A 26194-nucleotide genomic window follows, 5' to 3' on the forward strand; every position below is an offset into this window, starting at 1 on the left:
AGGCCAAGGCTCCCGCATGTCCAGTAAGTCGGGCTGGCCAGTGTGGACAGGACCAGTGACCAGCGCTGGGGCCTGAAGGCCGCCCTGAGCAAGTGGCCTCGGGCCTGCTGGGCAGGAGGCGCTCGGCCAGCCTCGGCCTGGACCTGAGCCCGGACCCCCAGCTCTCAGTAAGCACCGGGAGAGGGGCGTGCCACCACAGATGAGGCCACAGAGGCTGCTGAGCAAGTTTATTCAAACCTGTTAACAAGCGAACATACAAGATAAAAAGAGGTGATCCACGTGAACCATGAAACTGATGCCTCTCTTCCCAGTGGAGCACTCGGTCACTCCCCCGAAGGCGGCGGCCTGGCTAGTGCTGCCGGGACCGCAAGGACCTTTTGTTCGATCTGGACATACCAGTCTCCCTCTCCTTCTCGGGGTCGAAGACCTCTGTACACAGAAAAGCCAGAAGGTACTGTGAGTGGCAGGGTTGGCGGACGACCCCAGTCACAAGCCTGTGCCAAGGACTCTGTCCCACGGAACATGTTACCCTCCAGGAAGGCAGAATGAGCCCCAGTCTGGGGACGCGCTTTTACCTCCCCTCCAGAGACAGGTGCAGGGGAGAGACTCTACTACACCAGACCCCCTCACGTCTCAGGGTTTCTGCTGGGTTCCAGAGAGCCTTGCGGAACCAAGGCCGGCAAGCAAGCCAGCCTACACTGACTGCAGAAGGTACTTCAGTATGCGGGGCCCGGGTTCCGCACACAGTCCATACTTCAGTATGGAGCCCCTGTTGGGGTGCCCTGTCCAGTCCCCACACCAGTGCCCCCTCAGGGCCAGGCACAGACATTCTGGCATACCCACAGCCCTGCCAGCCCAGCTCTGTCACAGGCCAGGAAGAAAGCGAGCGGCTCAGGGACACAGACCTGGCACCTCGTGGGGCCAGTAGTCGTTGCAATGGGGGCAGTGCGGCTCCGCGCTGGACTGGAAGTACTTGGCCACACAAGGTAAGTGCATCCTGATTCCACACGTCTCGCAGCTTTGACCCTGAAATGAAGAGGTGATGGCCTCAGAGCCCGCTACACACCTCCGTGTTCATAACCCTTCAGGAGACTGCAAGGAAGGCATCCCACCAGCTCGGTTATTTTGTCTTCCAGGCCCCAAACTGATAATGAGAACATCCCCTCAGTCTTCAGTGCAGTGAGTTTTAGTAAAGAAGCTGACAAGTGAGTGCAAAGAGAAAAACTCAAGGCTCCGGAGGCCAAAGCAGGGCGGAGTGGGTGGCAGCCAGGCGCTTGGAGCAGCAAGGCTGCCCACAAGCCTGGACTCTGAGCACGAGCGGGTCCCGGGGTGGGCATGAAGACGACCACAACTTTCAGAAGGCACTTCAGCGACGTAGGACAGAGCTTTAAACAGCCGCATGCACACTCTGTTCTAGAAATTCCACTCTTGGGATTCCAACCCAAGAAAAATAACCACCAGGTGCCCAAGGATGGATGTGCCAAGAGGCCCAGCCTGGTGCAAGTGACAACTGCAAAAAGAGAGACTGAAAAAGGAAGAAACACAGGGGCTTCCCTGGGCTCCTGTGGCTGAGACTCGCCCTTCCAGCGCAGGGCGTGCGGGTGCGATCCCTCGTCAAGGAGCTGATGCCCTGCGTGCCTCACTGCCGAGAAACCAAACATAAAGCAGCAGAAGCAATGCTGTAACAAATTCAATAAAGGCCTTTAAAATGGTTCACATTAAAAAATCTTAAGCAGAAAGACAAAAACAGAATCATCCAGCAGAGGTCCAGCTGCTCTGCTCTGAAGCCATACAACGTAGGCAGAGGCAGACAGCCAACAGGAATATGTAGCTGGGACAGAAAGATGTGTGGCGCGCTGCTGCCAAGATAATATGGGCCCCACAGAAAACTTCTGAGAGCCGTTCTGGGGGGAAAAAAAAGAGCCTGGGACAGAACAGAAGGACCAGGGGGGAGAGGCAGGCCCTCACGCACTTGTCGTCAGATGCTTCTGAGGAGACACCCATCGTCTGCTCACGTCGGGGAGGTTCCAGGCGTGTCAAACGCCTGGGCCCTGAGTGAGTCCTGGAGAGTGCCCCCCCCCTGGCCCCGGGTACCTGGATGAGCAGGCCGCGGCAGATGTTGCAGACCTTCACGGCGTCAGGGTACGTCTCCCGGATGTACTGCTCCATCTCCAGGATGGCCCGGCCGTGCAGAGTGAACTCCCCTTCCTTCTGTGGGGACGCAAGGCGGGGGCCTCTTTGATGAACTGGCACACCTGGCCCACTTCCCGCCCGGGAGGTACCTCTGTTCCCACGGCCCAAGGCCAGGAAAGGGGCAGAGGTCCACACACCCCTTGCCCCACAGGCGTTCACACCAACCCCTTGTACAGCCTAAAGTGGGGAAAACTCAGGTGAGACCTGGAAGAAAAGCGAGGCGAGGACCTCCGCCCCCCATTTCCTTAGCACCTTCCTCGCGCCTTCACAGACGGGAACCCTGGAGCTGCCCCGGCACCCCCAGCAGCCCTGGATGAGGACAGAGGCCGGGAAAGGGAGCCGTGACCCCAGAGAGTGAACCCCACAGCCCCGAGCCAGGCTCCCGCTCCTTCCTCTCCCGCCGCCAGGGAGCAGCACAGCAGTGCCTCCCAGCACCGCTGCCTGGAGCTTCCGCCTGGACCATCCAAGATCACATCCGCCCACACCACTTCACAGACGATGCTGAAGGTGGTCCAGGGAGGCCCCAAACCAAGTGGCATGGGGCGTGGTGAGGCCTTCTGGCTCCCGTACACAGAGTCCACACGCCGTGTAACCCCAAACCATGGGAAAGCCAGAACTATGGCTGAAACACTTGGCTGACCCCACGGCCAACTCACAAGCAAGAGGCAGGATGAGGGAGACCTGGCTGGAGACAGTGTCACAGAAGCCCATGGCCGTTTGTGCGTCCGAGTCACCTGAGGGGCTGGGACGGGGACTTCCCGACCGTGTGCTGGACCCCTGGGGGGGGGGGTGCCGGGGGTCCTGGGCAGAGGCGCACACAAGGGTGGGGCAGGAGGGGGAGGCCGGCAGGCAAGCTTTGCAGAAGCCGCCACGGAGCCTGCGGCTGCTGGCTGAGCTCAGCCCCCCGCGCCCGCTTCTCTACCTCATGTCACACAAGAGGGGCTGCCGCTCCCGCCCCACACCCCGTTCCCCCGACTCCCGCCTCCATCCAGGGTGCTGTGTCACCCGGCCAGGGAAGTGCGTTCGTCCTGGGCCTCCAGTGTCGGGCAGGTGACCACCCAGGAGGAGATGGACATGGGCGCACAGTTAGAGAGCCGGAGCGACGACGGTGGGGAGCAGGGCAAGCAGGCAGGACAGAGCCCAAGGACTCCCGCGAGTGGAGGGAGGCCAGCACAAGGCGCCGGTGTCCTACACCGCGGACTGCCGGGGAGGGGACAGGAGCTCCGCGCCCCGGGGAGCAGGGCATGAGAGGGCAGGGCCCCACAGCTGTCCTGGGGCCTGTGGCCGCTACCTTCTCAAAAGCTCCACGTCCACAACGAGGCTGTCCCCATGGCCACCACTGTCATCTACCCTCCCCTGCGTGCTCCTCTGACCCTCTGCGGAGATCTGACCTCTGGGAGGCCCAGCCCCGTGAGGTGCCGCCATTCTCGGGCTGAAGAACTAAACCCCTTTCTGCCCACCTCCAGGCTCGCCTTGTGCCCCCTCCCCAGAGCACCCAGCCTCACTCAGCTCCTGAGCCCACCCCGCCCGCTCAGGGGCAGGCCGCTCCCTCTGCTCCAGACCGTCGTCCCCACCCCGACCAGCTGCCTCCTCCCCAGCCTGCGGCGGGTGCCACTTCCTCCGCCGGGGGCAGGTCCCCTGTGAGCGCTGCTTCCTCTCTGTCTGTGACTCTGCTTCAGCGAGAGTGGGGCTGACCGCCAGCTCTCTCCCCAGACCGAGAGCCAGGCCTGGTTTTGCTCACCCTGTGTCCCCAGCACCTGATGCGTGGCCCAGCACTCGGCCGTGGCATGATAAACATCTAAGGGCAGAGTATATAACAGCCCTCACATTGATCCCAAGGAGGAATGCCAAGGCCGGAGCTGAAGTTCAGAGTCAGGCTTGAGTCACATTTTTAAACGCCTACCACCTGCCTGAAAGTGCCCCGTGCTCATCGCTCATGACAGCACTCAGCCCTCTGTCACCAGGAGGGGCAGGCTGCCTTCGAGCTCCAAGGAAGATCCAACCCCAAGTGACCTCCCAGGCCTGACAACCACCCTCTGAGCTGGGGCCCTGTGGTGGGGACCGGCCCCTAGGCTGTGCAGACGTGCTGCTGCCGGCAGACGCCCAGGTTCCCAGGATCCACACTTCTCTGAGGCCACCTCCATCTCAGAGCCTCGCCCACTGACCCTGACCACCCCCCACCCCAGGGCCCCCAGGGGGCTGCATAGCTGCCTCAGCAGCTCCGTGCCGAGGCGGAGCCTTGCACAGGGCGCCGGGCAGGGCTCTCCCGGTGCTGGAGGGGGGAGGCGGGAGGGGGTCCCATCATAACGAATACAGTGCTGCTGGGGGACACGTCCCCCCAGCATGGCCTCTGAGGAAAGACCCACTTCCGAGAGGCCGAGGAGGACTCAAACATGGTCCCTCCAGTCAAGGTGCTGTTCCAGGAAGGCTGGTCAGAGCGCCAGCCAGCCCTCGCCCCGCGGCCCCTCAGCTGGTCCTTCACAGTGACACAGAACACATGGCCACGCCCGTGCTCATCAGCCTAGAGAGCACTGCACCCTCAGGACAAACACCGGCCAGCCATCACGGTCCTCATCTTTCAGATGGGAAATGGGCTCAGAGGCGAGACGCCGCCTCCAGAGGGAGCAGCCAGGCCAGAGGAGGACCCTGGGGTGTCCCACCACCACGCCCTCCCCCTCCCCGGTCTGTTCCTTCGTCCACGTGAGGCCCAAGGGATCAGTCAGCAAGGGGGGAGGGGGGCGCTCCCTCAAGACCCACGGGGCTTCGGAGGCCAGTGCTCACAGAACCCCCAGGCCTCCGGAAGGCAGCACCAGCACCTCCACTTCCCCAAGGAGGAAGCAGAGAGGACAGGAGCCAAGGCCCAAGCCAAGTCCAGCAGACCCCAGAGGCGTTCTTCCCTCCAGCCGTCCCTGCTCTGGGCAGCAGAGCATCAGTCCTGATAGAGTCGGGCACCCAGCCCTGCACCGTGGCGTGACAGCATCCAAGTGCGCTGGACCCGCATGGCCACCCGCGGGCCCAAAGCCGGGCACAGAGGCTGTAACCGGGCGGCAGAGGGTGACCCCGGGGAGACGACAAGTGTTCGTACCAACACAGACTGTATGAGTGCCGGTACCTTCTAACCTACAAAGAGTTCTTGTATCATCTCGGGGGTAAGTGTGAGATACACTCTGTTCCTCTGGAACTTCAACTATCTGCCCAGCCACGGTTCAGTAAGCAGCGCTTCCAGGAGTGACAAGGTACAAAGATGAGGTCACAGTCCCTGCCCTTAGAAAGCTTGGCCGGAGGACAGAGTGCAGTCGGTTATGACCCCTGAGCTTCCCGAAAACATTCTGTATTGCCAAATCCACCTGAGAGAGGAAGAAAAACTGTGACGAAGCAACTGATGGGGCCTACAGTCACACTCGCTGGAGCCTGGACAAGGCTTGGCCACTTGCCGGGTAGGGGACTTCACCCAGACCACGGAGCTGCAGTGGGTCCAGCTACAGAACAGAGCGAAGGGCTCCCCATGGTCACAGGGGGTGAGCACCCGAGCACACGATGTGCAGACGTGCCCAGAGGCGCTGACCCCACTAGCGGCTCCCGCTACCCCTGCCCTCAACCACTGTGGCCTCTCCAGACATTTCCTCCAGTCCAGAAAGCCCCGCAGCAACTGTATGCTTCTGGTCAGACTGCCAGGGCGGCCCACCCCACGATCAACAACTCAGAGCACGGTTGCCGCAACTCCAGAGCTGAGCTCTCCCCGAAAAGGAAGTGAGCATCATGTCACCACAGCAGCGGCCTCCAGCCACAGGTCTGACCACCAAGTGAGGAAGTTGAGGGCCCCTCTGAGCAGTCTTGCCCAGACACAGGCCCAGAGGGGCAGGACCGGGGTGCGCAAGGCAGCACGGAGCCTGGCCAGCTCGGGTTTCTTGGAATCCGTGGTGCATTTGTGGAAAAAGAACTGAAACGTCTGACTGTTCCAGCCAACAGAAATAGACACAGGGCGTCTAGAAACTCGAACCTTTCACAGATTGCTACAGCTCCTCTCCAAAAGCTTGTCGACACGTCTCTTTGCTCTCTGAGGGCCACCATCTAAGTGAAAAAATCCCAAGAGTACTGGCCTTGGAGAACATGACAGTGACAACAGTGACGGTGACTGACTCCTGGGGGTGCCGGCACTGGGGCCTGACCCCCACCCCCTCACCCTGCTCCTCACTCACTTGGAGATGGAGCTATCACTCCCCTCTTACAGACGAGGAACACAGGGGCCCCTGCGGTGGAATCCGACAGTAGCACCATGCTCCTACTGACCACACTACACCGCCTGCTTGGGGACCAGAGTCCGGGGCCCACACATCTGCCTGAGACCCTGGCTCTGCCACTTCCAGTTGGGCCTCCCACCCAGGTCAAGTGAGTAAACAGGGTCCTCCTCGCAGGGTCACTGTGGGCCTCAATGCAGACAGTAGGGGTTCCTGACCTCCAGGATCTAATGCCTGACAATCTGAATGTGGAGCTGATGTAATAATATTACCGAAAAAATGCACAATGGGCTTCCCCAGGGCTCAGATGGTAAAGAATTCACCTGCAGTGCAGGAGACCCAGGTTCGATCCCTGGGTCAGGAAGATCCCCTGGAGAATGGAATGCAATGCAATGCAATGCGCTTGAATCATCCCAAAACCATCCCCCCTCCCCAGTCTGTGGAAAAATTGTCTTCCACGAAATCAGTCCATGGTGCCAAAGAGGTCAGGGACTGCTGAGATAAGGGACCTGAACGGGCTCAGCTCAACAGACACCCATTAAATACAATACGATTTTGGAGGAAACAGTGTGATTCACTATAAAAGTAAGCCAAGCTGGAAAACCCACAGTGAGAAATACCTCAATCAGCCACTTGTTCTGTACGAACTTCTGCAGCACGTGCTCGGCTTCCTTCTTCCTCATCTTCTTGCCTTTAAGCTGATCAACCAGGTTCAAAATATTTGTGGAAGACGCAAAGCCAGTGTCTGAGTCAATAATCAGTTCCAACTGGAAGAAACAGGTACCACGTTCATCTATTAGACTGGGGAAAACAACTCCTCAGCAATAATGCCAATTCTGGCGGGGTGCAGTGAAACTACTCATATCACAGGCAGAATTGTACAACTCTTCAGGAAAACAGCTTAACAATATGCATCAAAAGCCATAGATATGTTTTGACCCAAGTTGCTCCTGCAACACCATTCCATATGAAGGACCTTAATGTCCCCCAAATCAAGAAGGATCACTTCACTCCTACTCAGAAGTGGGCAGGCTGGAACCGGGAAGGGAAGGAGCCAGGGTGGCCCCAGCAAGAGAGCACACTTGGGAGCCGCAGAGCTGCTGCGGACTGGGACTGGGAGAAGCCGGCTGGAAGCTGCCTTAGAACTTCTGCCCACAGCAGAGCAGAGGAACCGGGAAGATAGGCTGCTTGTGCGCGCGCACATGCACACACACACACAGACGTGTATTTACCATCTTAGAATCCGATTCTCAACCCTGGCTGCTAATGAGCCCCAGAGGCGGCTTAGGAAGCAGTGATTCTAGGACTCAGACCTCAGAGACTGGGACTCGACAGACCTGGAGGGAGGCGAGAATGTCCTCAGTACTCAGTTACTGCATGACCTCAGTTCCTGCCAGGCATCCAGGGCTGAGAACCACTATCCTCACCAGGTGCTCACCCAGGCAGAGTGGCAAGGTGGCTGAGTGAACGGCTCCGAAGCCGGGTGGGCAGAGCAGCACCCCTCAAATGACTGGACAGATGGATCACTGGGCACCTTCTCAGAATTCGTATTCAGCAGTCTGGGTGGAGACAGGCTCAGCCTTTCTGGCAAGCTCCCCGGGGATGCTGTTGAACTCTGGGACTCGAGCGGCAACACCCGCTCACCTGCATCCCACACCCAGGAGGTCCACTGTTATTCAACCAGTTGGAGTCAAACCCAGACCAGCTCTTCTTTCCCAGGCGGCCGTGGTGACCTCCCCAGCAATCACCTGGCGGCTATGAATTCTGAGAGGGGCACTTGGTGACCTGCCCCTGCAAAGGGCCTTCTCAGGCAGCAGGGGGGACCCAGTAAGACTGAAGTTTCCATTTCTGATGAAAGACGGAAGTTTTCTGTAAGAAGCCTGGCTGATGGGCAACGGGAGTTGCTGTACTTACAGCCTTTCTAAAGAGATCCAGCTCATTCTCTGCAAAATCTGAGGCCATTTTGGAAATTGAAGTCGTTGCAAGATTCACCTAAAAAATAAGTTAGCGTGAGAGTCGGGCTGCGCCCTTCACTTATCACAGTTAATTCACCTGCAGGCTCTTCCTCCCTCCCCTCCCGCTCCCCACCTCACCAGTCCTGGAGCACTTTTGTCCAGGCACTGTGGGCCACGAGGATAAATCTGTAACCAGTTTTACAGGCTTACATCTTTAGCTCAGTCAGTACATCTAATTTTCAGAGATTTCAGAACTCCCAAGGTTGTGCGATAGCTTCCAAACTCAGATAAATTCGGTAAACCTGTCTGCATGCTAGCGGAGCTTCAAATGCACAAGGCACTGAGAACTCTGGCAGTAAACAAAACTGATTTACCGACTTAACCCAACATTTCCATGACCCTTTCTTCCATGGACCAGGGTTTGGGAAACCCTGGGCTATAGCCCCGTTCTGTGTGGGCCTGGATGGTATAAGCCTGGTCTCTGAAGGCCTAAAGCAGTTCCCTACCCAAAGATGAGTGCTTGTATTTCACAAGCCAGGAGGGGTGAAAAAAAGAATCTGAACACAGCAGGAGGTCCCAACGAGGTCTCAGTCCTAGTGACCTCACGTGTTTCTTTCTTTCCAAAGCTTCCATGTCTTGTTCAAAATGAAAAGGCATTTTTACTCCTTTACCCCTAATAGTCCATTCATCTAGGGTGACTTCTTGCAGAGACCTGGCAACAACCAAAATAAAACCTAATGCATGCTGCCCAGTCTCAGGGTGGAGGGGGCATTCCATGTGGGGCAACAAAGCGAGCGCTGCGTTGAGAGCCAGGCCCAGGTTCTGTTACCCCCAGCCCTGATGGCTACAGAGGACACTATAGACCAGGGGGCCGGCAGTGAGCGTGGAGACGGGACTGGGTCAGGGAGGTGGCCAGGCCCAGTGTCGTTCGCCCTCCAAGCCCTTGGTGAGGCGGGTGCACCTTCATCTACACCCCAGGAAGGAGGGCAGAGGCTGTCTCCACTGCAGTTCCCCACATATCCACCCGGGGGCTCTGTCTGCTCTCACCAGTGCGTAAATGGGTCTCCCGTCATCTTCCGTGACGCCTTTCTTTATCTCTATGTACAAGGACTCCAAGACACTGTTAATGTTGTTGATGAAGTCCTCCAACTTCTCTACGGTAGCATTACCTGGAAATAAACAGGCAAAAGAAAAAAAGCGAAGGGTGCTGCATCAAAAGTGTAGCTTGTTTCAACCTGCCATCAACCAGAACACAAAGCAGCAAAGCCACAACTGCGCGAAGGCCCGGGCCCTGCTGGGTGAGTGCCGATGCCTGTGGCTTCTTCCTTCCTGGAGCGTTCAAACAGATGGCGCTGTCAGGCGGAAAGCCTGCCAAGGTCTTCCTGTCTTAGCTGGCAGCCCCTGGCCTCCTCCCCCCCAACCCCCAACCCGAGTTCCCGGCTACCCGGTCACCATCCCCACCGGGCACCTCGGTGCAGTGGGCATCACAACCCGACTCCTCTGCAGAGCCTCTGTCCCTGCCCGCCTCACACAGGTATCATGTCCACCTCTGTCCTTCCGCCTTCCGTTCGACATTCAAGAACATACTGAACACTGACACGCAGGCCCTGTGTCCTGGCCCGGGGCTGCCACAGTGAAGAATAACAACCCCGTGGTAGAAACAGCCGCTCAGACCGAGCACCCATCCAGGGGAAGGCCCTGATCTGAGCACTTTTCACACAGTTATGAACCCGTCCTGACTGCAGAGGGGGCAGACTTGCCCAGGGTTCACTGGGAGCCCCTGACCTGAGTGCCAGCCACCTCCTGCTGCCCCTGATGGCAGGAGGTACTGCCCAGAGATGTACGAAGAAGCCAGCACCCTTCTCCAGGGCCATCAGGCCATCAGCCCAGGACAGAGCCTGGGGAGCACTGCTGGGGCAGGGAGGATGGACAGCAGACTGGCAGGGGAAGGAGGGACAGCCGGGAGGGCTGCGGAGGCTGCAGTGCAAAGTGGGAGCCAGGTGGCCCAGGACCCCGTGGGCTGGGGGGTACAGAGTGTGTGCCCGTCCTCTGGGGGCCACGGGAGCCTTTCGGAGCTGAGAGCAGAGAAGGCACATGGTCAGCCTGGTGTCCTGGAATCACCCTGCTGAACTGAGAGACATTTCTTTTTTTCTTTTTTTTGGTTACATCTCACGGCATGTGGGATCTCAGTTCCCCAACCAGGGATCAAACCCATGCCCTTGACAACAGAAGCACAGGGTTTTAATCACTGGACCACCAGGGAAGTCCCTGTGAGACTTTTAAACCCAGAGCACTTATTACTGTTTTCACTTACTAAAATAACAAATTTCAAAAGATTTGTGCCTTAGAAAAATAAGCTAAGGGGGAAAAAAAAAGGCAGGAAAAGAGACAATGTAACATTTATGAATAAAGCAATAATAAAACCAACAAAACAAAATGCTGCAGGAAAAAAGGGCAGGAAGGTTATCTACCACACTGATGACCAAGGCCACTGCTAAGAAGGGAACTAAGATGAGCCGGGGGTCATCCCAGGGCACTTGATATCTGTTTGGCTTCTTACAGAGAGAGGTATGTGTAAGCTCTTTGAATTGCTAAATACTATGAAAGTCTAGCAAAATAAAAGGTCACTCTGGTGGCAGTGGAGGTCATGGCCATGTAAGGGCAACAGCTCTGGCACAGGCATAGCTGAGGAGGCCCAGAAAAGCTGATGGAGACCCGGACAGAAATACTAAGATGTGCATCACAGCAGGGGACAACCTCCCTTGATTTAAGTTGCTTAAGTTTAAAAAAAAAGTAATTGAAAGAAAAAATTCATATTAATAAACAAATGGTACATGGACGTGGCAAAAACTTTAACAGTAGTGTGATGATGTGGCCACAGATGCTATAAAACTGTGATCAGAGGAGTGAGACATGCTCACATTTCCTGCCCCTGTGCCTCTGAGCAAGAGCCCTCCTTTCTCACTAGTTACGAAAGCTAACTCGCAGGACACTTTTTCCCAAGAGCTGCTCTGGAGCTCTCCTCCTCTCTCACACCATGCAGAGCACCTCCACCGTAGACTCCTCGACCCAGAAAAACTCAGCCGTAGGGAGGGGGCGCCCAGGCACCAAGACCCATCTTCCACTGATGGACAGGAGCTACCCCATCTATCCCAAGTGACACAAGCGGCAAGTCCCACCTCCTCTGAAAGTGAGAATTCACTTTTTCCACTGAAAAGGCCTCTCCTGGGTGCCATTCAGAAAAATGTACTCTGGGGGCGGATCAAAAGCCTCCTGCTGCCTTGGACTTTCCAGAAAGCCCATCTGCAGAGATGAGCTAACAGCCACCCTGCGCCCTGCGCTTCCCCTCGCCTGCCACCTCTGGTTCGTTGTCCAGCCTCGCTTTTCAGAAACATGAATGTTTTCAAAACATTTTCATCTAAGGAAAAAAAAAACAAACCCACTTCCTATCGCTGTCCTTTATGCAGCAGCACACCTCCTGCTCAGGGGCTCCTGTCCGCTCCACTCACCCCACCCTCCGTGAGTGTGAGCGTCTATCAGGGCTCGGCCACAGTCCTCACCTCGGCTGACCTGCATGTGGCTCCCACAGACACGCTGTACCGCGTCATTACCTGGGAATAAGCTTTCTTCCTGTTCAGCAGCACCCCCTCCCCAACTGGACTTCTTGGGGGCAACCGAGGCAGCAGGAGGGCCAGCCCAGGCCCGCCCTGCCTCTCTGGGGCCCCCGAGGCCCACCTCTCCTTTCCTCCGATCCCTGAAGGCCACCTGGTGCCTCACATCTGGCCTCACACGTATCTAGGAAACTTACCTCCAACCCTCTCTCCTCTGCACCCCACCCCCCCGCACTCCAACCAGCCAAGCTCCGAACAGGGGTCCCAGACACATCCCTCCCTGCCCTGCCCACTAGGCAAGGGCCCTGGGCGCACTCTCTGTCCTCCCAGAGTCCTCAAGCACTTCCTCCCCTCTCACACTTTGCTCTAGTTACCAGATCTGGCTGCCTAACTCCTGCAGTTTTTCTGCCACATGTGTGACTTTGGGCAGGGGGGAAGAGACCCCACAACCAGAGAACCGAAGGGCAGGAAGCTGGGGGGTCAGGTCCCAGGTCAGCCAACAGTGGGCCCAGGCCCCATGCTCAGCCCATCGGACACCCTCTCAGTCTGAGTGAGGGAGAGCAACCGAGGGTTGGCTGGGGCAGTTCCAGCCCGGCGCTACAGAGGGAGAGGGGCTGCTGCGCTTCCTGAGCCTGGGGACCGTGGGCTCCCCCTGCCCGTTCCCCAGCCTGGCCACGAGCCCTCTACCAGTCCTGTGTGTTCCCTTCCCAACAGCCTCCCACATGTTTCTTTCTAAGGTAGCCAGAATTGGGAACTCTTGCTTGCTACCAAGATCCCTGACGTGCCCATGAAGGGTCAAGGTAACACAGATCGGTGCTTCCCAAAATCAAGCCTCCAAACCAGCTACTTTTCACAGCTCTGCCCCCTCTCCCTAGAGCCCAAAGTAGAGAAGCCACAGCTGGCAAGTCTGGGCTATGTGAGTGTCCAATGATCCATTCGGCCCCAGGATCCCGTGAGTCCAGGGTCATGATGCCGGGCGTGAGACACCGAGCGTATCACGAGATTCTGAAGCAACTATTTCCAGTCTTGGTTCTACCACTTCCAGGGACTTTATTAGCAAACTAACAAATAACATGGCTCTTCCCTTCAGATTCCGAATCAACTAAGGAAAAACGATAGGCTTTAGGTTAGGTATCAGTGTATCAGGTTTCTGTGGGTAGCGCTGGATCAGAGGCTGGGTCCCTCCACACCAATGACTGGCAGTCAGCAAGGTGGGATAACATGCTCAGCACCAGGGCTGGACCAAGCAAGGGTCTGTAGATCCTCAGCGCCCCTGTGCGCTCTCTCCCTGAATGCACAGCATGTGTACCCATGCCTTTCTTGTGGGCTGTGGTGAAGTCCTACTGCTGGGCTGAGAACAACAGGCCTGTAAATGCAGGGCTCATGTCATCACTGCAAGAACACTAACTCCATAAGGTGAGCTGCTATCATCATCTTTACATACCAGAGTTCAAGCACTTGTCCCGAGCTCCCCCAAGCGGAAATGAAGCCCAGGTCAAGCATGGGCTTGAAGAAGAGCCCTCAGGGCCTCTGGGGAGCAGAGCAAGCATCCCCTGGAAACATTCCCTACCCCAGACCCCACCAAAGTCACATCTAATTTCTCTAGAACTTGCCCTTAGAGTCACAAAGAGAGACATGGCCAATACAGACAGACAGTGAGTGTGCAGGCAGGGCCTGGGAAGGATATCAGAGGGCCATGCCCAAAGGACACACGTGGAGCGGGGCCCAGCCAACATCTCATCCATCGGCCAAGAGAGGAGGTCCAGCCCTGACCATTCGGCCAGGTCACAGCTGCAGGAGGAACTGAACTAAAGGACTCAAAAGAAAACAGAATTTCTCGTTCTGTAGCAGGAAGTGCCTCCCCGTAGGGGCAATTAAAAAACGGGACTCGGGGCAATGGACAGGCTGGGACAGCAGAGAACCAACGGGACGCTTCTCTGAGGAGTGGGGGCTGGTTCAGTTCATTTTGAGAGACTTTCTTCTGGCCATCACTGTATACATTATCTCTTTTTCTTTAAAAACAAATTTTAATTTAACCAACAGACTTCTTATTAATCAGTCTCTGCTTCCCAGAAGCTTACGGGAACCCAAGGTTCACTGCGTGCTTGGGCAGCAGGAAGTCTGCTGCCCTAACTTCTAAGCAACAAGCAGTTTTGTTCCAAACTAGGCGCCACAGATAGGAAATTTTTAGGCAGAGGAAATACTATTTTAGGCAGAGGAAATAACAGCAAAAAATAAGACCCCAGGGGACTGAACCACTCAAGGGCCAACTTGCCCCATGAGAACCCTCTCATCTGATGGGGTGAGCTGGGTGGTCCTCCTGAATCGGGCCGGGGAGCAGACCCCGGGGCTGGAAGAGGCCGGCAGGTAGGCACACTGGGCCGCAGAGATATGCGAGGGGTCCGTCCCAGCCTGGGGCTTTCGTATTAACTGCCTGGGGACGATGGTCCTCTTGACCGACAGTGCGATAGGCGAGTGGGAAGACAGGAGCTGACAATGGCACTTCCATGGTGCAGCTAGTGAACAGTGCTGGGAAGAGCCGGCGTGAAAGGACAGCAGCCTTTCATGGGTCAGACAGACTAGACGAGTTCTCTCCATCCGTAAAGCACCTGCTGCAGTTTTGTTCCCCCAGGATCTCATACAAGGCCCTTACGAACAACTGCCAATGGGATACAGTACAATCTGTTTTCCAAAAGAGAACACCAAGGATCAGACAGGTTAAGGACTTAACCAAGGTCACAGGGCAGGTGACAAAGTCTGGACCAGAACATGTGGCCTTCAGTCTGGCACCGTGACCAAAGGACTTGCACATTCATTAAAAAAAAAAAAAAGGAAAAAATTCTTACTCAAATATGCAATGAGGTCTGGGAACTACGTCAAAATGATACGGGGGTACGCGGTTAGGAGCACAGATAAAATAAGATTAGTCATGAGTTGTTTTAAGCAGGTTATGAGTACATGAGGCTGCACTGCATTATTCTCTCTCCTTATCTCTCTTTTTCCATAATAAAAGGTTGAAAAAATATTTCAACACTCAACAACACACCCTGGTGCCATTAAGCCTCAGGAGTCTGAAACAAAAAAGGGAAAAATGACAGTGTCCGGTGACAACAGAGATTAGCTCAGGGCTCTGACGGTGCAGAGGGAACAGGCTTTTAATAATGGGCTCTTTTAAAAAATCTATTGGTGAGAGATCTGTCTCCAGGTACAGACATCATTTCCCCCCCTCCCCAAAATCAAGAGGTTATTTTGGTTAGGAAGTCTACTCTTGGGCCTTACTTCAAAAGACAGGGCATAAAACTTACTTTACAGCCCTCGGCACAGTTCCAGCATCTCAGCCACATGCAATTCAGTGCCCTAAAACCCATGATAACATCGCTGGAGTGGCGACAGGGACACACGCCAACTGTCCATATAAGTGCAGGAAGCCTAACCGGTCACTCCTCTGGCCAGAGGCCTACTGATCAGTACTTCTGGCAAGAGAGCAGCAGGACTCCCATCATGTTGGTACTGAGGTGGGGCAAAGTCCAGATTTGCCAGATTACACTGTGAGTCATCCCAGAAAACCCAACCACTTTCAGCAGAACTTCACTGCTGATACTGCTCATGGGCATCTCATTTTCATCTTGCCCTCTGAAAACAAGTGGTCCATCCATCACTGAGACGCGTGGCAGCCCCCACCCCCCCGCAGCCATGCAGGCAATCGAGGAGCTGCTGAAGGCTGTGCAGGGCAGGGCTGCCACCCCCGCTGAACCGAGCAGCTCCGCTCTGTCCCTGAGCTGCTCCCTCGGGCCCGTCAGCGCAGAGGCATGGAGACTGACAAGCCAGTCATCCACGGAGGCCGGGCAGGAAGCACAGACGTGGACAGCAGTGGGCACAGAGGGCGACGTGGACAGCGAGCGTCCCGTCCAAAGAGGCAGGGCTCTTCTGCCCCAGGCATGTGCCCAATTTTTAGGTTTTTATGAGAAAAATTGTTTTTTCTCATGTGAGAAAAGTTTTAAAAAACAGTTTTTAATCATTAGAAATACTGTAGGGTAAAAACTACACCTGCAAACTAGATCCCAATGACACCACCAGTTTTCAAAACGTGGTGTAGGCTGGACTCCTGCCATAAAGACACAGGGAGACTACAGAGGCCACGCTGTCCCAGGTCCACCAGAGAAGCAACTGTGGTTTCTCAGAGGCTGGACTACAAACCACTCAAAGGAATAGACTGTGTCACACACATTCTTCTGACAGACTGAATGTACAAACGGACAATAACCATGTATAAAAACAGGGATCTGATCCACAATCGGCACCAACCAGCCCAGGAAGTCAACCTATCACCTACAGGAAGCCAACAATAACCTCTGTAGAATGACCAGGTCTTGATTAATAACTGACAGCTTCCCTGACTTTTGTCTTAGGCCCAACCAGAGAAAGTCAGGAATGCTCCCCCAAACCAATCACAGGCTGTCCGGCCTCTAGTTAACCCACCTCCAGCTTCCCGAACCGCGGCCTCCAACTGGGATACCGCCGAGGCCTTCCCTCTCCTGCACAATGGAGCTTCCCCACTTTTCTGCCTGCCATCAAGTCTCCAAAACAAAAGTGCCTTGAGAGAGCAAGCTCTGAGTGAACAGCCCTCGCCTGTTCTCATCTGGGTGGTCTTTGCTTATGCCCACACCTCATACATGTGGGAACTGGCTCAGCGGCCCACTCCCAGCAGGGCTTAGGAAGGGGCTGAAAGGCGTGCAAGCCTGCGGTGCTGGCAGAAGAGGACTGACCACTTCTGTCCTGCCCACTGCAGCCCTCCTCTGAGTCCCCACACCCAGCCCCGTCCTCCACATGCAGCCGGGGTGAGCCCAGACCCCGGCACCACCACCAGCCACCCGGAGGTCACCCGGGCTCCCATCCCACGGCCGCACTCCCGTGTGCCTGCTCGCTCTACACTCGGTCGTGCGGGCTTCCCCTGGCACTCACACGCCCTCAGCACCTGCACTCGTCATCTCCCTCTACGAGGAAATGACGACCACGCTTTCTGGATTTTCTAAGAAAACCCCAGTATCAGAAAACCAGCTTATAAAGGGCTTCCCTGGTGGCTCAGTAGTAAAGAATCCGCCTGCCAATGCAGGAGACACGAGTTCGACCCCTAGTCCAGGAAGATTCCGCATGCCACAGACTAGCTAAACCCAAGCATTGCGACTAGTGAGCCTGTGCTCCAGAGCCCAGGAGCCAAAACTACTGCGCCCACCTGTCACCACCACTGAAGGCGGCGTGCCCTAGAGTCTGTGCTCCGCAACAAGAGAGACAAAGGCAATGAGAAGCCTGTGCACCGCACCAAGAGCAGCCCTGCTCACCACAACTAGCGAAAGCCCATGCAGCAATGAAGACCCAGCGCAGCCACAAATAAATAATTTTAGAAAAGAAAGAAAGAGTCTGAGCTTATGAATTCCCATCGCAGCTCCCAGAGCACTAAGGACCAGCGTCACGGACCTTCTGGGGCTCACCTCCCCACCCCCAGCCCCGGGATCTGAGAGTGGACGCCATGGGGAGGGACACGCAGGAAGGAAGGGGCCGCAAGGAGCAGGAAGTACTCTGAACCAGGCGCGTCACCTAAGCTCCCTGTGTGACCCTCACAACTTTTCCATGAGGTAGATCAGATTTCCTTTATAAAACAGAAAGCAAAGACAGAAAGTGAAAAAAACAAGAACAAAAAACTTTCCTAAGGCCCTGATTTGAACTCACGTCTTCAAGAAAAGGCTTCCCTGTTCCTGCCAGTGGCTGTGTGGTGATCCTGCTGAAGAGCTCCCTCCCAGTCCTCCCACACACCCACAACTCCGCCCCTCGTGGGGCGATGCGGCGCAAAACACATTCTGGACCTAATGAGGCCCACGCTTGGGAGAACGTGGAGCACACAGAGGTCCCAGCTCAGCAGATCCACGCTGGCCTGGGAGGGACCATCCCCACCCGGCAGACTTGGACGTAGTGACTCCTTCAAGAGCCAGAGATGTGAAAGCCACAGCATTTGTTCGCTCCTGGCTGCAGAACTTCCAGAACCCAAACACGCCAGCCTGAGCACACGTCACAGCTGCCTGTTGTGAAATTCCATATGTTTGAAAATTCATCAAGTCCCATTGGAGATGTTACTTTTCATGCCAATTTTATGCCACTTTTCAGTTATGAGCACACATGTAATCCCCGCTGATTAACTGGAAAGGCAAGCCGGCTGACAGCAGGAAGGTTATTAACTGTTCATCACAGCAAAAGGAGAGGAATGTGCAATGAGATCATTAAAAGTAGGAGGAAAACTTATTTGGAACCAGCATCTGATCATCTCTGAGTCCTCCTTGGAAAGAGAAGGTGCATTTAAACGTGACTGGAGACACAGGATGGAAATACTGAGAGGAAATGTGGACAGCATCACTGCCTGACCACTAACACAGGCCACCCACCATGAGCCAGAACCCTGAGGCCAGAGCCCTGAGCGCAGAGATGGTCGTGTAAATCCACATGAGAAAAACAAAGCTAGGAGGAGAGGTTTGACAAACACAGAAAATATCCATCACTCCCAACGTTCCTCTGACATGGTGTTCCCTCACCTATTTTTTGTACGTGCATTTCAGTTTACTAGTTTTTTGCCTAAACACTGTATTGCTTATTCTACTCACTAAAATAATGTTGAGACAATTTTTCAATCTAAGATTTTAGACATTCTACCTAATTTGTCCTTCTGACAAACTGTATATGACAACTAAATGTAACACGTGACACTGGGTGGCTCCTTTACTAAAAAAGACAATATTGGGACAACTGGAGAAACTCCAACGGGATCTGTGGACCAGATGATAGTGAGTGATGGATCAATGTTAATGTTGAAACACATGCTAAAGAATGCAGGGGTAGGAATTTCAAACTGGTAACCTACTCTCAGATGATTCAGGGTAGGGAAAGCTCTTACAACCCTCCTGTGAGTCTGGAACTACTTCAAAATAAAAAATAAATTTAAAAAGCAAGGCTAGGAGCTTCAAGCAAGGCAGGCCCTCAGTGAATCTGGCGCTGATGTGGAAGGCAGCACTGGGCAGTGGAGGCCCAGAGCCACTGTGTGAGGGGGCGCTGCATAGCAATCCACGCTCCAGGGGTTTCTGCTTCCAGCTCTGCAAGACAGGAGGCTGCACCCAACGATCCCCTGAAACCCAACGCGTTAAACCACACAAAACCAGAAAGACCAGCCCCCAGCGTTTAACAAGGCAAGTAACTTTGAGAGACTCATTGCCATGAAACTGTGGACCATGGTGACTTTGCTTCTGCCCTCAGAGCCACATGATCAGTGACACACATTCCAAGCAAGAGTCAGGCTCAGGTTTGGGGGCCCCTCAAGCCCCCAAGGTGGGCAACACCATGCCCTGACATCATCATCGGGAGGAAATACCTACTTCCCAAGGGCTCCTGGGCCTCTTAACAAAGGCTTCAAAATTCAGGTTTCCATGCTTGCTTTGTTTTTAGGAAACTGAACGCCGATTGTCTTGGGAGTCATTTTGAGGAGGGGGCCTCCTCACTTTGGGAAGAGGGCCTTTCCAGGTAAGCAGAAAGAATACTTTTCCTGAATGCTACACCTATTTTCATTGAGTCCCACACTGATGACACAGGGCCTTGTGAGACCAAGAGGATGAGCTACATTTTGGAAACCTGCTGACTTCCCTCCACGGCACTGACAGGCCACAGAACACAGCCCATGTGTTCCCGTCACAAAGCTCTGGGGTTGAGTGACTTGATCAAGGTTACACACCTACCAAGTAGCAAAGCCGGTTTAAATGCACATTTTTTTTAAACAGCTTTGTTCAGATATAATTCACCTACAATTTTAGAGGACAAATTTAGTAAGTTATGATACATGTTACACCCTTGAAACCACAAAAATCAAGATACTAAGCATATCCATCACCACTTAAAAGTCTCCTCATGTCTATGTGCAACCCCTTTCCCACCCCTCAACTACCCTCCCCTCTGTCATATCCCCAGGAGACCGCTGAACTCCTTTCTCTCACTACAGCTAAGAAAGTGCTGTGCAGAACTGTGTATATATGGATTCATAGAGTATACACTCTCCTTTGCTTGGCTTTCCCACTGGGCATGACCATGTTGAGATTCATTCATAATGTAGCACATAGCAATGGTTCCTTCCTTTTTAATGCTAAGCAGCACCCACCATCAGATGGATAACACCACAGTCCATGTATCAGTTCACCTGTCGATGGGACAATTAGTTTTTTTTTCATTCTGGGGCCAGTACAAGTAAACCTGCTCTGAAGACTTAGGCATGAGCCTTTATGTGAACACATATCTTCATTTCTTGAGTCTAAAAACAAATATATGAGAGAGAAATAGCTGTCGTGAAACTGCCACTGTTTTTCAAGATGGCTATAACATCTTATACCCAACAGGAGGTGAGGGCTCCATTCTTCCACTGTCTTGCCAACACGTGATATACAGTCTTTTAAACCACAGATATTCTGATAGGCATTTAATGGCCTCGAATTGTGATTTTAGTTTGCATTTCCCTAAGGTCTAATGAAAGGATAAACATCTTTTCAAGTGCTCGTCTGCCATCCACAGAACTTCTTTGGTGAAGTGTCTGTTCAAGTCTTTTGTCCCTTTTTTAACTGGGTTGTATGTTTTCTAATGGTTGAGTTTTGAGAGTCCTCTATATATTCTGAATACAAACCCTTTATCATATATGTGATATGCAAATATTTTCTCTCAGTATTTGGCTTGTCTTTTCATTCTCTAAGCAGTAAGTATATTTCAAAGAGCATAAGAGAACAAATTATTAATAAAATTTTGAAGTGCAATTAATAATTTGTTCTCTTGTGGATCATATCCAAGAAATCTTTGCCTAATCCAAGGTCATGAAGGTTGCTTCCTATATTTTCTTCTAGAAGCGTGATAGTTTTAAGTTTTATGTTTAGGTACATGATTCATCTTAACATTTATATACAGTGCAAACTTGGCTCAGGTTCACTTTTTTGAATATGGATATCTAATTATTTCAGCATTGTTTTTTGAAAAGACTATTTTCCCTGAGTTGCCTTTGCATGTCTGTCAAAAATCAGCTGTCTCTATTCTATTCCATTGACCTGTAGATCTTTCTTTATGCCAATACCACACTGTCTTGATATAGTAGTTACCTAATGTCTTAAAATCAGGTCATCTTAATTAACCTAATTAATCAGATAATTAATCAGCATTAATCCTCTAAGTTTGACTGTCTTTTTCAAAACAGTTTCTGCTCTTTTTGGTTCTTTGAATTTCCATGTGAATTTTGGAATCAGCTTTTCAATTTCTACAAAAAAAAAAAAAAGACCCTGCTGGAATTCTGATACGGACAGAGTAATGGGAAAAAGTAGATAATTAAACAGTTAATCCCACTAGGGGACTGTAGGGCTTCCCTGATGGCTCAGACAGTAAAGAATCTGCCTGCAATGCGGGAGACCTAGGTTCCATCCCTGGGTTGGTAAGATCTCCTGGAGAAGGGAACAGCTACCCACCCACTCCAGTATTCTTGCTTACAGAATTCCATGGACAGAGGAGCCTGGCAGGCTACAGTCTGTGGGGTCACAAAGAGTTGGACGCGACTGAGTGACTTTCACTTTTCAGGGGACTGTAAGTAAAGCAAAAAGTATGGGAGACCCCCGTAAGTTAACGATCACTCAAGAAAGCAGGTTTGCTTAACCACAAAACCAAGAAGGCTTGCTTAACAACAAAACCATGCAGCAGGAGCATGAGACACACCCTAAAACAATAAAACTACAACAATGGTGGCATGAGACCCACATCCTGCCCAGTAAGCTAATGATTCTTAGGACACACTCCTCTGCTTGCACCAAAAATAAAAATCTAAGAAAAAAGTGACATTATACTCAAACCTGAAATGATTTACAATTTTTAGCATATGTTACTACCTTTTTGCTCATTTCCACTGTGCCATGACAAGTCCCAGCTTGACCATGTAGCAACAAGAAAAACTCCCCTGCCCAACCTGGAGGAGGAGCTGATAAGGGAAGCAAGATATCTACTCAAGAATGAGGAAGAAGGTGGTCTTTCAACTCCTTCCCACTTCTGTGATTATAAAACCAGAGCCCACTAAGTTCTTGGCACATGGCACCCTCTTGCTGGCCCATCTGTAAGCCTCGCAAGCATCCTATTCTCATAAATCACTTCTTACCTACCACTCTGCCTCTCGCTGGATTCTTTCTGTGCTGAGACATCAAGGATCAGAGTTCCCTGAAGCCCCCTGAAATGCCACCAAATCATTTCAATCTGAGTGATACTGAGCTGAATTTATTAATACATATCATTCTGAGGAAAACCAGTATCTTAGCAATACTGAGTTTCCAGCCCATGAACATGGTGTGTCTCTCCATCTATTTAGCTCTTTTTAAATTTTTCTCAGCAGTATTTTGGGATTTCCAGTTTACAGGGCTCCTTACAAACTTTTGTCAGATTTATCCCTAAGTATTTCATATTTTGATGCTATATAAATTTGGTGCTTTTAAAATTTTTTTCAATTTCTGATGACTCACTGCTAACACATTAAAAATGCAAATGATTTTTTGTATACTGATCTTGCAACCTGCAACTTTACTAGATCCACTTATCAGTTCTGGTAGCCTTTTCAAAGATTCCATCAGATTTTGTAATACACAAATGAGCATGTCTGTGAATAGACAAGTTTATTTCTTCCTTTTCAATGTGGATACCTTTATTTTATTTTTCCTTGCCTGAGTGCACTGGCTAGAACCTCTAGTACAATGATGAATAGAAATGATGAGAACAGACATTCCTGTCTTGCTCCTGAAATCAGGGGGAAAGTATTTAGTCTCTCACAACTAAGTATATTAGCTGTAATTTTACACAGATCCCCTTTATTGGGTTAAGGAGGTTCCCTTCCTTTCCTATTTATTTGTTGAGGGTTTTTTTTTTTAAATCAGAATAGATGTTAGATTTTTCAACTCTGCAGACAGTTGTTGATTCCTCTCTCCTGCTCTAAGCCCTGAGGTCCTATTTATCTTGCTTACACCCTGCTCAGGAGGATCTCATTGGTTTTCTGTAAGAGACTTCTGCTTCATCAAGCCAGGGTAGATAACTGGATTTTGTCAAATGCTTCTTCTGCACCTACTGAGATGATCTTACAGTTTTGCTTTTTTAGTTTGCTAATACGGTGAATTACTATATTGACTGATTTTCAAATGCTTACCCCTTGCATTCTTGGTGTAAACCCTACTTGGTCATTTTATATCATCCTTTTTATATATTGCTGAATGAAACTGGCAAAAATTGTGTTTAGAATTTTAGCACCTGTAGGGATTTCCCTGGTGGTCTAGTAGTTAAGAATCCGCCTGCCAAGTTAGGGGACATGGGTTCGATCCCTGGTCTGGGAACTAAGATCCCACAAGCCTCGGGGCAACTAAGCCCGTGTGCCACAACTACTGAAGCCCACCTACCCTAGAGCCCATGCTCCGCAACAAGAGAAGCCACGGCAACGAGAAACCCACAGACCACAAGTAGCAAAAGCCCACACACAGCAAGAAAGACCCAGTATGGCCAAAAATAAAATAGATAAAAAGAATTTTAGCATCTACATTCATGAGGGATTTTGGGTCTTTAGTTTTCTCTCCTTGCAGTATCTATCAGGTTTTAGTATCAGGATAATGCAACTCTTACAGAATGAGTTGGGAAGTGTTCTCTTCAATTTTCTGGAGGAGCTAAGGTAGAACTGGTATGACTTCTTCCCTGAATGTCTGGTAGAATGCACAAGGGAAGCCGTCTGGGCCTGGAACAGGCACCACTCCCAGCCCCATGTAAACATCCCACGCTGCTTCCCTGATGCCTTTTCTCCAGTGTTTCTTTCCTCAGCCTCAGGCAGCTCCCTTGCTGATCAGTTCCCAGCTCGACCCTTGACAGGGGTGGAGGGGTGCTCCACAGATCTCTACTCTTCTCTCCGTGCACCTCTCTTCTCCAGGACCCTGTCCTGCAAACCCTAGGTGCGTTCGTCTCCTGGACTCTCAGCTCCATCTCCTCAACTCAAGAGTCTGTCTGGCTCTGCCTGGCTCCCCCTGTGCCATGGCCTGAAGACGCTCTCACGGCAGTGAGTGGAGACAACTGTGGTGCTCACCCCCATTTTCTCTGTGGTGTCAGAAAGATCCTTGGTCGTTGTCCCTGGTTACTAGTACACAGTCCCGAAAACACTTGGAATTTCCTGAGTGACAAGATGACCGGCAGGTCTTCTGTTCTAATGAGATGACTCTTGGCAGATCCCTAACTAACTTCAGGATGAGGGCCACCTGTAGAAAGACCAAGCCTTGATTTGATGCTTGGAACTTTCAGCCTCATCCCACAAATCTGGGGAACAGAGATTGAGCTAATCACCACCAGCCAAGGATTTCATCAATCACACCTATGTGATAAAACCTGCACTAGCTGTTGAGATCTGGAGAGCTTCTGTGACGCTGAACACATCAAGGCCCTAGGAGGGAGGAGCACCCAGAGAGGGCACGGCGGTTCCAAACCACCCCTGCCTGCCAGAGCCTGGCTTTGCATCTTATCTGTACAACTGCTCTTGAGTTGTATCCTTTACAATAAACTTAAAAAGCTTCCCCAATGGCGCAGTGGGTAAAGAATCCACCTGCAGTGCAGGAGACACAGGAGATGTGGGTTCAGTCTCTAGTTTGGGAGGATCCCCTGGAGGAGGAAATGGCAACCCACTCCAGTATTCCTGTCGGGAGGAGCCTAGTGGGCTATAGTACCTGGGGATGCAAACAGTCAGACAAATAATAAACCAGCAAAGGCAAGTAACATGTTTTCTTAAGTTTGAAGACCCATTCTACCAAAGTACTGAACCTAAGGAGGGCGTCATAAAAACCCTTGATTTACAGTCGGTCAGTCAGAATGGGTGGCCCAGGACTTGCAACTGGCACAGGAAGTAGGTGCAGTCTCAGGGGACTAAGTCCCTCCCTCCCTGGTGGGATCTGATACCTAACTCCAGGTGCATAATGTCAGAAGTGAATTGACTTCTTGGACACCCAGTTGGTATGCAGAGAACTGGGGAGGTAGTGTTGGAAAAAAACAACAACAACAAATATTTGGTGTCAAGATGGAAAAAACCCCCATTGCTCACCTCTCAAGAGATCACTGTCCTTCACTGACTAACATTTATGGTTCCAAGTATTTTGTCCATTTTTCGACTGTTTCAGACAGGAAAAGTAAGAGAGTCCCTGTTGCTCTAACTTGGTCAAAAGGGGAAATCCTCCAGTACAAGTCTTCACCAGCACTCCACAGGCCTCCTGTACCTACGCCCATCAAGGGGGCTTACACTGGACTTGTCTGATTGTGTGTACATGACTCACAAAACCCAGAGCAAAGTTTATCTCTGTGTCATCGGCCCTTGCCCAGAGGCCCAGCCCACAAGGGGGTCTTAGAAGTGCTGCCGGATGGCCACATGCTTGCACACAGCCCTGGATCAAAATCAAAGGTGCTCCAGTGCCAGGAAAAGGCAAAGGCTTCATACCAGGATGTCAAAAAAAAAAGTACTAGCCAGGAGATGTGGGGAATTGGTCTTCCCCTAATGACAGTAACAGGGGAGCCCAAATTAGGAAGTGTTTTGATAAAAGGGATGAACGCTGAGGGAAACTGCAAGGAGAATAACTTGCAGTTTCAACGACTTCTTTGCTTCGTCCTTCTCTGAGGACCTGAACATTTTTCTAGTTGGTAAATGGGGAATTTCCTAGGAATCTCTTCAAATGATAGGAGATTAATAATATTGGTCTTCTAAGCTTTTACTTAACTTTCGATGATTTCTTTTCATCATCCCTTGGGGATATTAATCTCTCAAATAACACTGACACTTAAAAATAAGCTTTTCTCACTCTCTCTTTTTTTTTAAATGAAGGATGAGAGAAAACATCTACAGTTCTATCTTGACTTCCCTAGCCATAACCAGATCTTGATGCACAGCAACGGTCCACGAAATGTGAGGAATAAATCAATTCCTAGACACATTTTACAGGACTTTCCTAAATTAGGTCATGACAATTTTAAAGGTCAAACAAAGGCAAAAACACTTTCATTCTTAGTACTGAGGCATCATTCAGCTCCTTACAGTCAGCTCTGAAACTTCCCCATCAACAATAAAGCTCACTGTCAGGACTTAGATAAGAAA

At 52.0% G+C, this 26194-nt stretch overlaps 1 protein-coding gene across 3 annotated transcripts in view; it reads right to left on the reverse strand.

Moving 5' to 3' along the window:
• Window positions 1-212: 212 nt before the first annotated feature.
• The window catches only part of NSMCE1 (NSE1 homolog, SMC5-SMC6 complex component), a 35441-nt gene continuing 9459 nt past the window's right edge, over window positions 213-26194 (reverse strand). For all 3 annotated transcript variants that reach the window (XM_043455437.1, XM_043455438.1, XM_043455439.1), the window contains exons 3-8: window positions 9434-9555; window positions 8346-8423; window positions 7052-7198; window positions 2095-2211; window positions 906-1026; window positions 213-429 (exon numbers count right to left, since the gene is read on the reverse strand). In XM_043455437.1, coding sequence (XP_043311372.1) covers window positions 350-429; window positions 906-1026; window positions 2095-2211; window positions 7052-7198; window positions 8346-8423; window positions 9434-9555 — 665 coding nt within the window. In that variant the 3' untranslated portion in view covers window positions 213-349. The remainder of the gene's footprint in view (window positions 430-905; window positions 1027-2094; window positions 2212-7051; window positions 7199-8345; window positions 8424-9433; window positions 9556-26194) is intronic.

This window comes from Cervus canadensis, chromosome 32, assembly GCF_019320065.1.
Source record: "Cervus canadensis isolate Bull #8, Minnesota chromosome 32, ASM1932006v1, whole genome shotgun sequence".
Taxonomy (NCBI): Eukaryota; Metazoa; Chordata; class Mammalia; order Artiodactyla; family Cervidae; genus Cervus; species Cervus canadensis.